We start from the raw sequence: 12,918 nt of genomic DNA on the forward strand, positions 1-12,918 counted from the left end.
GTGCCTCTTAATCCTTATTTTCCCGTCTCTTTATATTTTTTTTCATATGTTTACATATTGAAAGATCTATTATTATTAATGATTTATTGATTCCAACTATATTTTGTAAAATAATTATAGCCGAAAATATTTAATTAATTATTTTTTTTAATTTTTTTTATTTATATCTATGGGTAGAGGATCCTGTAAAAAAGGGTTTTTTTGTGAGAAGGGTAAGAAATAATATACACCATTAGATCAAAGATGATCTAATGGTTGAGATCAATAGGGACCAAATTGTAAAATGTGTTTTATTATTTTGGACTGATTTGAAAATTGTAGGGGTAATAAAGTCTTTATATCCATTTTGAAAAAGGAAATTGTAAATAAAAAAACCCTACAAATTCGTGAATCACCGTAAACCATTACCAACCTCCATCACAGTTTTACCACCGGTCGCACACCTAAACATCATCTTCTCCGACCGCCTTCTCTTACCTCACAACTCAGTATCTCCGGTCGCCTTCTCCAACGCACCATCATCTTCTCCGTCTTCACCGTGCATCGACATCCACAACCTTCACATTCCCATCGACACATCTTCATAGATATATCATCGATATATCTTCTACACCGTTCATCATTCACCGTTCCATCTCCACCGTACCTCCTTCACCGTCAAACCTACAACTCTGATTTCCTTCACAACATTTGCTATTTGTAGTGTTATTTCTTGTTTTGTAGTGTTATATACTATTCGTAGTGTTTTATAGTGATTTGTAGTGTTAATTGTTGTTTTGTAGTGTTATAAACTTATTAAAGTGGTATGAACTGTTGAATGGTGTTTTGTAGTGTGTTTAATAGTGATTTGTAGTGTTATATCTTGTTTTGTAGTGTTATACGCTGATTACAGTGTTATGAAATGTTAAATGGTATTTTGTAGTGTTATATACTTACGACAGTGTTGAATGGTGGTTGCAGTGTTATATATAATGTTGTAGTGTTATACAGAGTTATTCGTAATGTTTTATAGAGATCTTTAAAAAAAATCGAATTCATATAAATAAGGGTGACGGTTATGGAAGGTTATCAATTAATTAAATCAATGATAAAATTATCTGTCTACCTTTTTGAATTAATTTAAATTTAGAACAAATATTACCTATACAATATTTCTCACACTTCTCACCCTATATCCATGATTTATTTTAGCTCTTTGTATATATTTATATATGTTTTTTTAGAACTCCAAAGTTCTAACCACTTTTCTTATGAGTGGTTTGATTTGGGATATAAGTTACCTCTAGCGGGTCAAATATTTAAAATAAAATAATAGTTGAATAAAATGAGAAAGCGGCTTAGTTGAAAGTCACCCTAAGTTTAAATTTAATGCAAATATATATATATATATATATATATATATATATATATATATAGGGAGCCGCTAAAATAAGAACCACCTCCAGTTGTAAGAACCGCGAGAACCACTCTCAACCAATCAGATTATGCCAACTAAAGGGGTATTTTGGTCTTTTACCCCAAATGTCATTTTCCATCCCTCTCTCCTCATTTATGACTGTCAGATCTCTCTCTCTCTCCACCTTATTGAAAACTCATCTCCTCTCAAACTCATCTGGTTATTTTGTTTTAAAAGCTTCTTTCCTCATTTTGTAAATTTCCATTTCCATGTTCATCTTTGATGAGAGAGAAGTGGAACCGGCGAAACTTACCTGCAACCCACCCTCCCTCCGTCTCTGAAGTAACCCACCACCGTCTTCCGATCTACCTCAAACACCCCTCCCTCCGGTGAATACCTGCTAACAACCTGAAACAAATCCGACCACCACCAACTCTTGGTGGCAGCGGAGAACATCAGCAGCAACACCGCCACCACCGCCGTCTTCATCTCTTCATCTCTTCTGATCTAACTCTTGGTGGGTGACTATTCACGCAAGATCTGACAAGGAAAATGGGGGAGATGATTTGTGGCGACAGTGGTGGTGTTTAGTTAGCACTGTTCTGAGACATTTTGGGTATGTTTTATTAATGTTCTTTGCTGGTGATTCTTTGAATGTTTGAATATGTGGTTTTGAATGTTTGAATGTTTGAAGTACAGTGATTTTGGTAGTGAAGGGTTTTGTGACTGTGGTGAAGGGGTGGTTTGTGGTGGTGGGTTTGACGGGTTTGTGGTGGTGGGTTTCACGGCGATGGTGGTAAAGGGGGGTGTGTCGGTGGTTGGTCGGTGGCGGAAGACGGTGGTGGGAGGTGGTTGGTCGGAAGACGGTGGTGGTTGGGGGTTTGATTTGTGTTATTGATGTTGGGGGTTGTTTTGTGTTATTTGATTTATGTGGGTTTTTTTGTGTGTTTGCACAAAGTGATGCTGGGTTTGCAAATGTGATTCTGGGGGGGTGCCAAAAGTGATTCTGTTTTTGGGGATTCTCTGTCGATTTTGATTTGTGTTTCTGATATGGGGGGTTGAGTTGGCTGTGATGATTCGAAACAATTTACCGACCATTGATGACGATGGCGTGGCGAGGATGGCGGAGGGCACGTTGTCGAACCTGCAACCCCACTTTGCAGCCTCTGATTATCGGAAAATCTGAGCCAAAACATCGTTTTTTTCTAGAATCCACTCGTTCTTTTGATTATTGTTTGTTGGGTTTTTTTAGGCGTCAATGATGATAACAATATATCTGAGACGCTTCACCGAGTTTGCGATTTCTGGGTGCGTTCGTTTTTGCGTAAAAAAGGTTTTGTAAAAAAAATTAAACCGTAAACTTTTTGACGTAAACCGTAAACTTTTTAACGTAAAACGTAAAAAGTTTAGGTAAAACGTAAAAACGTAAATTTTTTTTACCAAAACGTAAAAAACGTTGACGTAAAAAACGTTGACGTAAAAAACGTTAACGTAAAAAACCGGCGCGTAAAACGTAAAAAACGTTAACGTAAAAAAAAACAGCGCGTAAAACGTAAAAAAACGGCGCATAAAACGTAAAAAACTGGCGCGTAAAACGTAAATAACGTTAACGTAAAAAATGGCGCGTAAAACGTAAAAAAACGTTAACGTAAAAAACCGACGCGTAAAACGTAAAAAAGGGGGCGTAAAACGTAAAAAACCGACGCGTAAAACGTGAAATAACGTTAACGTAAACGACCGGCGCGTAAAACGTAAAAAAACGTTAACGTAAACAAAAACCGGGGCGTAAAACGTAAAAACGGCGCGTTGAAAAAAAACGACGCGTGAAAAAGCCGAGCGTAAAAACGGCGCGTCAAAAAAACGGCGCGTAGAACGTAAAAACGGCACGTTAAAAAAACGAGGCGTGAAAAGGCCGGACGTAAAAACGTAAAACGTTAAACGTAAAAATCTGTAAATAAATATGAATTTGTAAATGTTTAATAAAAAAACTAAGTTTAAAAAATAAAAATCCAATATAATAATACCAAAAAGTAATAAAAAACAATAATACAAAAAGACAAAATAGTGTAATTTTACTTAAATACCCTTTTTGATTAAAATATAAAAGACATAATAAGACAAAAAATACTTAATATTATTTTTTAATACTTTTAATCTCATCCATCCATCTACTTGATCTAATGGGTAAAAAGTGGTTCTCGTGGTTCTTACAACTGGAGGTGGTTTTCATTTTAGCGGTCCCCTATATATATATATATATATATATATATATATATATATATATATATATATATATATATATATATATATATATTTCATTTTAGCGGTCCCCTATATATATATTTCATTTTAGCGGTCCCCTATATATATATATATATATATATATATATATATATATATATATATATATATATTTAGATTGTTATATTATAATCAAAATAACATTACAAATTTGTATTCGTAATTGATACTAAGAGCACCCGGGGCACATGCGTTATAGTATAACGTGAATCTTTATAACGCGTTTTCCTCGACCGCCGCTACACACTTCAACGCGTTATACATTAACGGAAACCGATTTTCGTTATCTCCATCACGCGTTATGGTTTATTTTTGTGAGGGTATTTGTTGGTTGGGGGGAAATTGTTGGGTGTGGTGGTGAGTGATGACCACCCCCACAAAAAAATTGGTTGTGAGTGATGGAAAAATGGTCAATGACATGGCGAAACTTGATTGGTGCTTGTGAGTGATAAATTCTATCACTAGTGAACCACCCCTAGTCCCTTAAGCGATATCTAAAAAATAAGTTTCTGGTCTGCCATGTGTCACAATTGCGTTTGTCCAAGATTTTTGTAATTGTTTGAAAATGTTTCCACTTATTTTTCTATGAGCCAAACTATACATACTGAATGAAATTCGTTTCACTTATTACTTCTCAACTATTTTTTTAATTTTATTTATTAATATTTAATGAATTTAGCATTTAATTATTATTTCTGTTTTTAACTATGCACTTTGCTTTTTCTGCCTATTAACAACTTTTTTATGCTTTTCTTAACTATATGGCCGGCCCTAAGAGTGGACGGGGAGGAGCATTGGCCAGGGCCCAATATTTCGAAAGACATGTTATTCTAAACAAATCCGATATGCATATAGAAGAAAAATAAATTAATAGAGTATACACATATAAACACCAACATAGGCCCACTTACACAACTATTTTTATGGTTTATATTAGTTATTAGTCTATTGACATTAGGTTTAAATACTTAGTGAGTCTAATGTACTCAATTTCGTTAAGGGCTAAGACCACGTTTTTTCGAGCACGAACAGGGAACGCGAATTCTTAGGGCCGGCTTTCTATAATATTTAACATTGTGAATTATATAATAAAAAGGGTTTAATGTCATTCCATGTAACAATTCGAAATGTATGAAAGAACTATGACACAAAGGTATTGATGAACATGAACACATACAAGAATTTAGTGCAAGGACTTATAATTTACAGATTGAATATCATATAACAAGACACTGAATTCTAATTTACAATAGTTTAACGAAAGGATATATGTATACAATTATACGCCATACGCAATATGGAGGATCGAAGGAGGCCTCCCTCTTCCTCCACGCCTGTGATGTGGAGCATGTGCTCCTTGAACCTTTCCAGCCATGATGGAGCCACGCATACATTTATGGGTGACGAACGCTACATTATGGATGCTCTTAGTACGCCGTATATTTATTTTACAATTAAATAAACTTCAAAGTTCATTTATTCGGTAACTCGTTATCGAAACTATAAACCGTAAAATCAAATTAGAAATATCATTGTCTTAATGTAATAAATCATCATCATCATCCTCAGTAAATTCCACCAATAGCAAACTAAAGGTAGCGTCTGAGGAGGATAAGATGTAGACAGCCTTACCTCTACCCCGTAGGAATAGAGAGTCTGCTTCCAGTGATACCCCCGGCTCAATTGTAGTTTTGCATCAAGCCTTGGACATAAGGCACATAACACTCAGCAATCGGGACAAAGACCGATTACTCGATTAGTGCATGTACCCTTTTGTCTTTCAGCTATCAACGCCACCACATGATGCATGATTAACCATCCTCAGATTTTAACGTTATTTTCACAAAATTAATAAAATAACGTTAAAATTAGTACACTTTCACTTTTATCTCCAATCGCCTACACATGTATAGATTGTATGCGCATACCACAAGCGGTGCTTTTAATTTTTTTCTCTTGTAATATAAATCATAGACTGAATTCTCGTTTGATTTTTTCTCTTGTGTGATCATAGGTTTTCACAATGTTGTCAATGGAACCGACGTATAATTACACATACCCCAATAGTCTCTTACATTGTTTTCCAAGATGTTAAACATACGATCACATTAACAAAAGAAGTCATAGCAAGGCATGCTTTGAAAATCAAAATGAGCTTTTAATTACCATGTGTGGCAATCAACCATTTTTCCTAAATATGTGTATATACACATTCGATTTTTCGTGCGAGTGTAGCCACCATTTCTTGCACATACGTACATAAAAATGTTACAAATACAACTGTAAAGGAAAAAACATCCGAGCGATATTTTCAGCCTTTTTATGGCAGTTTAAAAACTGTTTACATCAACACTTTTGTATATATATATATATATATATAAAGAGAGAGAGAGAGAGAGAGAGAGAGAGAGTAAGTAGGGTAGAGATTGAAGTGGGTGATTACTATGCAAACCGAATTTTCTGACGTCCATTTTTGTCTCACTATGTGACCAGATTCGATTCTCTTATATAAAGCATTCACGCTAGAACACATATAACCCACATCCTTAAGAACTTTCTTACACTTCAGCCCTCGTATCTACACCAACATTTGAACCAGTTTGAGCTCCACTGCAATGGTTCATCCTGAAATCGGATTGGAGGTCGTTATCGACTCTTCGATCATCAAAAACAATGAACAACCCACGAAGCAAACTATCATTAAAAAACAAGAAAACCAATCAATGCGATCACAACAAGCCATAATAGCTAAGATCAATGCAAGCTACTTCAGGATTTGCATATCCTTTGGTGCTCAAGCTTTGTTATGGAAAACAATAAGTGAAAAAACCGAATTTTCCCAAAGTTTCGATAACTTGTTCACCAAATTACCTTCCACCACCTACTTTCTCATCTGGTGTCTTGCGTTATGCATATTTGTCTCTCTCTCTATACTCTACATTCTTAGGTGCATTTTCCATTTAAACATGGTGAAAGCAGAATACCATCACCATATAGGAGTAAATTACCTTTTTGCCCCTTGGGTATCATGGCTTTTGTTGCTTCAGTCAGCTCCCAAGTTCATTTTTAGAAATAAATATTCATATGAATACATATGGTGGCCGCTTATTATTCCTGTAATTGCTCTAGATGTTAAGATATATGGGCAGTGGTTCACGACGGAGAAACGGTTTCTCTCGATGGTGGCGAATCCCACGAGTCAGATGTCCGTGATTGGGAACTTAGTAGGTTCCCATGCTGCCATTAAAATGGGATGGATAGAAAGTGGTATTTGTTTGTTTACATTAGGGATGACACATTATTTGGTAGTGTTTATCACCCTTTACCAACGTTTTACGGGCAATAATCACATTCCTTCACGACTCAGACCCGTCTTCTTCCTCTTTGTCGCCACCCCGAGCATGGCCGCCTTAGCTTGGAAATCGATTAGTGGAAACTTTGATATATTATGCAAAATGCTCTTCTTTCTATCCTTATTTCTCTTCACATCATTGGTATGTTATATAGCTTTTTTTTTTAACTAAGATATATTGTATTATGAATTTACATCGAGATAATTGGTAAACGGGCAACAAGCTACGCTGCTACCTCTTCAGGTGGTTTGGAGAAGTTTTCATGATTTTTAGAACTCGTTTTGATCATAGGTGATCCCCTAGTTGAAGTAGCATATATGAATAGTGTTTTTTTGTTAAAAAGTCAATAACCTTTTGTCAACTCATCACGAACTTTGATAAACGTATGATATCCGATGTTTCAACTAGCGGATCCTCATAAACATTATACACGTACATCCGTAGTTGAACCAGTGGCGAAGATTGACCCGAATGTTAGAGGGGTCGAAAACGTATATACCCAAAAATTTCTATAGAACCGGGGGGTCGAAAACGTATATACCCAAAAATTTCTATACGAAAACTACATATATAACACTACAACACTACTGAGCGAAAAGTTCGGGAGGTCGGGCGCCCCCTCCCGCCCCTTCTATACTTCGCCCTGAGTTCAACTAGGCAACTAGCGGATCATCTAGAATCAAAACAAATCCTAAATGTTAACCAAGAAAACTTCTTCAAACCAATAAAGATAAGAAGAATATATATATATATTCACCAAATGAAACTAATCTTTCTATATGCAAATAATATTTTTATGATGTCTAACTTTGGATGTTGTTAATTAAAACAGGCTAGTCGGCCGGTGATGTTCAAGAAATCAGTGAAAAACTTTAGTGTGGCATGGTGGGCTTTCTCCTTTCCACTTTCTTTCCTTGCACTTGCCTCCATGGCGTACGCTCATCAGGCAAAGGATGTAACTGCAACAAGTTTGGCACTTGTTTTATCAGCAATTTCTGTACTTGTTTTCGTGTTTCTGCTCGTCTGCTCGTCATTGAAGATTGACTCGTTGCTTCGCAAACCCATTCTCAATTTCTCTAATGAAAGTTGATCTTTTGTCCTCTAATGTATAATTAATTTTGTTACTACTTTTTACTTAACGTTGATTCCGTTGTATCTTGGAATATAAATATATGTTTTTTTTTTAAAGATCATATAAATATATGTTGCTTGATGATTTTGGCTTTCATTAAGATCCTTGTTTGTTCAAGCAGTCATTTTTCCCAATTAGTTTGCAGATATAGGAGTGAAATAATTATTAGTTGTCTAATCACTATAGGATTCATCCTCTCTAACGATAGGTTGATAGTCTAAAATCAGAACTTGGTAGATTCTCAGACTAGAAGTCATTGCATGTCATTAGGGATTCTTGCATGTGGTTTGTTCATTCTCACTGGTTATATCTTCACCCGTTATTTCTGTTTGTGTTCGCCTTCATCTTGTTAGATTCATTAGTTTAAGTTACGTCATTAGATAATTAAAATCCACTTCAAAATTGAAAATCAAATAATCCACTTAACTAATTAGTTGAGTTAAAGTCTAGTTTAGCGTCACCAGTGTTTCGTTTGTCCGATATCCTAAGTTCATTTGGTTGTAGTATTGTTGATAGGTACACTTACTTGTCTAGCAGTCTAGCATTAGGATAGTCTAGGTTAAAACTAAAGTGTCTTAGTTAGGTTAAATTTAGTTAACTATATCGAGGACATCAATATATATGAGGTTAGCATGTGTATATTTCTATTGTTGATACATATTATGTGGTCGCGACTCGAATCGGTTCGATTTGGCTCGGTTCGACTCGGTTAGGTTCGGCTCAAGCCCGACGGCACGACATTCCTCCGTCGTGCGCCCCAGAGTTCGACACGCGAAGCACGGAGAGCCGAGAACGCTTCCCGCTTGACACATCATCATGACATCATCATGATGATGTCATGATGATGTCAAGAGTTTGACTAAACTTTACATATTTGAAACAGCAACCCTTTGGGCTTGTATTAGCTTTGGCGAAACACTTCTTGGGCTAAAGCCCATTGTTGGCTAAAGCAAATTGTTGGCGAAACATAGGGGATCTTGACGAAACAACTTTGTTTCTTCAAACATGATCCAGTTTCGTCAATATTAGGCTTGTTTCGTCGAGCTGATTTGTGATTCGCCAAGTCAGATGTGTTTCGTTGTTTGTAGTGCTATAAATAGTCTGTTGTTAGACAGAAGAACAAGAGAACACACATAGCACACAGAGAGCAAACACACACACACGAGAGTTTGAGAGAGTTTGCAAAATATATTTGTAAACATTGCTTTGTAACTGAACCTTTCATATGTATTAATACAGAGGTGTTAATCGGTGAATATTGCGTGTCGTGTATTTGCGTGTTCTATCTCGGTTTGCTGTTCCGGTTGGATTCCGCACAACCGGGTTGGTTTGTACACAAGGATTAGGCGACTAGATCCTCCTAGCCGGACCTACAAGTGGTATCAGAGCCTTGGCTCTTCTCCTTGTTAAAACCGAGGTGTTCTTGTGTTTTTCGGGTTTTGAAAAGTTTATATTTTTCTGAAAAACATTGTTAATCGGCTTTAAATCTTGTTGTTTTGCTGGAAGTTCTTATAAAAATCACTTTTTCTTTCATGTTCACATATTAGAAGTTGATTTTTAGTGAAGTTTCAAGCAAAACCGGTTTCGGAAGTTTGTGAGTTCATCGGAAAACTCACTGTGTTCTTCATATCTTCAAACTATTCTTCATAAAAACTAACCTTTTGATCTTTGAAGATTGCTTGTGGAAGTGTTTGTGTGTTGGAAGCTGGTATTTGATTAAAATATTAGAATCCATACTCAGTTGGTGAAACAAACATACTTTGAGCCGAAAGTAGGCCTGTTGTGTGTCAGAAAAGGATAAAGCTCAAACAGTTCACCAACCCCTGACATCTTTTTCGACGAATCAGACATTTGACGAAACAAGTCTGATTCGCCAAAAAGGGAAACGACGAAACAGAAAATTCTTTTCATCAAATTAAATTGACGAAACACTTTGTTTGGGCCTCATTCTGTTTCGTCAAGCCCACACAATAAATCTGTTTCGTTAATCACGTAGGTGGGCCAAAATATAGTGTGTTTCGTCAAGGCCCAAATTTGAATTAGTTTCGCCGAGTTCAAAAAAAAAAAAAAAAAACAAAAGGATAAAAAGATATTCACTCCTGTTTCGTTGACTAATATTGAACCTCCATTTTGTTTCGTTGACCAAACTTCCATTCTGTTTCGTTGGTTTAAAAGGCCCAAAATTGTTGTCTTTGAAAATTATAAAACTTATTTTGTCAACTATTTATGGGACAATATAATGCCTTGTTTCGTAATGCACAAGAGAAATTAGCAAAGCCCAAGAGAAATTAATCAACTTGTTTCGCCAAACCCATATATCCCTTTTGTTTCGTCAACTGGGCCTCTCATTTAAAAGGAAATTCTATTTCGTCATTTAAGAGGGCCATATATAACAAATCTGTTTCGCCAATCTGTTTCATTTAAAATTACAAAATCCGTTTCGTAGAAAATTGTTTCGTCGAAACACTTTGTTAAATTTAAACAGGAGGTTTGTAATTGTTATTTAACTGTTTGTTTGAGGTGTGACTTTCAGGTAACCATTTTTGGTGATCAAACATGAATCCAAGTTGGTGGGGTACCTTAAAGGCAAGAAGAGTTCCAGTGCCACAAAATCCTGAAATGTATTATGGAACTTCAAGTACTTCTTCTGCAAAATCCATTGTGCCATGCAATCCTGAGATGTATTATGGAACTTCCAGTTCTTCGTCTGCAAGACCCGGTTCACATGCTCCACTTCAAACGGCGTTTGTCACAAGCACGGATTTGTATGGCAATCCAATACAAGTTCCTGTTAAGCCAGCTCCCACCACAGACTTGTATGGAAATCCATTACCCCCAGTTGCTTTACAACACCATCGTTCTACTGTAGAACCATCAGAACCATCATCTCTTGATCCAAGGAACAGTAGTGAGACAAAAACGGCGTTGTATGCTGAAATTGTCAAAGATGCAAGCAATGGTGAATCCTCGGGAAATAATGACAGTTCTGAACATGACAGAAGTTCAGATGAAGATGTTTCAACTTCAGTTGAGGATGATACAACTTCAAGTTCAAGCGAGGATAGACCTGAATGTGAATCATCAAAGGAGGTTATTAATTCTGATGCAGAAAGGCCAACATCTGAGAGTGATTCCAGTCAGGTATGTGTCGATGAACCCACTGCTGTAGATTGTGATAATTGTGCTAGATTAAGAGTTAAGTGTGCTGATTTAGAAGCAAACATGTCTGAGTTGCAAGGCAAACATGATGCTTTACAAGCCAGTTTGTTTTACTTGCAAGACAAACATGTTTCATTAAATGCCAAGTGGTGTGAATTGCAAAGCAAACACGAAGCTTTGCAAGACAAATATGATGTGACATTCATCCACAACCAGAAGTTGACCGTGGATCTTTCAAAGTGCACTGAAGCCAACATGTTTTATGAGAACCATGAAAAAGAGTTTAAATCGGTAATTGAGAACTTGAAGAAAGATAAAACTGAATTAACAAAAATGGTTTCCAGAAAACAAACTGACATTAATTTGTATATAACTCGCCTTGAGATTATGCAAAAGGAAATGGCTTGTGTGAAAACCGAAAGTGAGGCGATCCAACTTAAGCTAGACAGTTATTTAAGCTCTAGCTATGTGTTGGATCACATCATTGACGTTCAGAAAGAAAAACGGGATGTCACATGCATAGGCTATAAGAAATGTCCACCACCAGTGAGACACAATTATGATGCAATGCCTGATGAGGAAGACAGAACTTTCTTTGAACCATCTGTCCCTCTAGATGTTTAGGAGTTTGCAACAGGACTCGGATACAAGAAAGAAGTATCATCCGATTCAGATGTGTCAGCAGATACATGTGTGTCTTCTGCTGAACTGAATCAGGATCCTCCAGTGATCATTGAGGATGCTGATTCTTCTGATGATGAATCCGATGATACTAACCCAGCAAAGTCTGATGCGGAAATCAAAGAAGTGGACATACCTCTTGAGAATCATATTCTATGTGATCCTCCTGCAAAACCCGCTAAGACTGTTGCAATCCAGTCCACGTCTGCAAAAGAGTCGGAGAGTGTGAATTTGCTGTACACTCTTGTTGGTGATGATAAAATTTACTCAGACAAAGATTTTCCTATTAAGAATGTTAATCAATCTTTAATCACTAAAGTCTTTGAAAACTCGACAAGTAAGTTTTTGGGAAAGACAGGATCACGTGTTACGGTAACACAGTGTCCTCCTATTCCAAAGGCTGAAGTTCGAAAACAATTTGGCAATAAGAAATTACCAACAGTGCAAAAACAGCAAAATCACACCAAGCAAAAAGGAAAATTACAGGCTCAAGGTCAAAAGAAGCCGAATCAAAAGAAGAACAAGAATGTGAACTTTGTGAAATCAAAGGGAACGGACAAAATTGAAACGTTTGAAAACAAATCTAACTTAGATTTTGTTAAGAAAGCAACTGTGTTGAAAAGAAACGAATCAAACAGTTCGAAACCTAGTACCTCGGAATCACAAAGTTCATCATCATCAGCAAGACGATCACATGATACTTCGGGGTTTGTTGAACGAAGATCATGTTTTGAATGTGGTACAATTGGACATGTAATTCGAAATTGTCCATATCTTCATAAACAAAAAGGCAAAGTTGATGATCCCCGTGACCAAACTGACCGTAAGCGATCTGTTTCTGTAAGACAAGATCCCCGCCTTGTAAAAGAAAGGGAAAAGAAACAGAAACGCCAACG

At 36.4% G+C, this 12,918-nt stretch overlaps 1 protein-coding gene across 1 annotated transcript; it reads left to right on the forward strand.

The window, feature by feature from the left end:
- The first annotated feature begins 6,247 nt into the window (after positions 1-6,247).
- On the forward strand, positions 6,248-8,266 carry LOC110910765 (S-type anion channel SLAH4). The gene is made up of 2 exons (XM_022155371.2): positions 6,248-7,191; positions 7,883-8,266. Exons 1-2 carry the CDS (start codon positions 6,313-6,315, stop codon positions 8,138-8,140), a joined length of 1,137 nt encoding a protein of 378 aa, XP_022011063.1. The 5' UTR covers positions 6,248-6,312; the 3' UTR covers positions 8,141-8,266.
- The last annotated feature ends 4,652 nt before the right edge of the window (positions 8,267-12,918 follow it).

This window comes from Helianthus annuus, chromosome 15, assembly GCF_002127325.2.
Source record: "Helianthus annuus cultivar XRQ/B chromosome 15, HanXRQr2.0-SUNRISE, whole genome shotgun sequence".
Classification (NCBI taxonomy): Eukaryota; Viridiplantae; Streptophyta; class Magnoliopsida; order Asterales; family Asteraceae; genus Helianthus; species Helianthus annuus.

Bases quoted from the DNA above. Each gene is read 5' to 3' on its own strand.
- LOC110910765 (XM_022155371.2), top strand. From the start codon at position 6,313: ATGGTTCATCCTGAAATCGGATTGGAGGTCGTTATCGACTCTTCGATC. The intron at 7,192-7,882 runs GTATGTTATATA...TAATTAAAACAG, and splicing joins TATTTCTCTTCACATCATTG to GCTAGTCGGCCGGTGATGTT.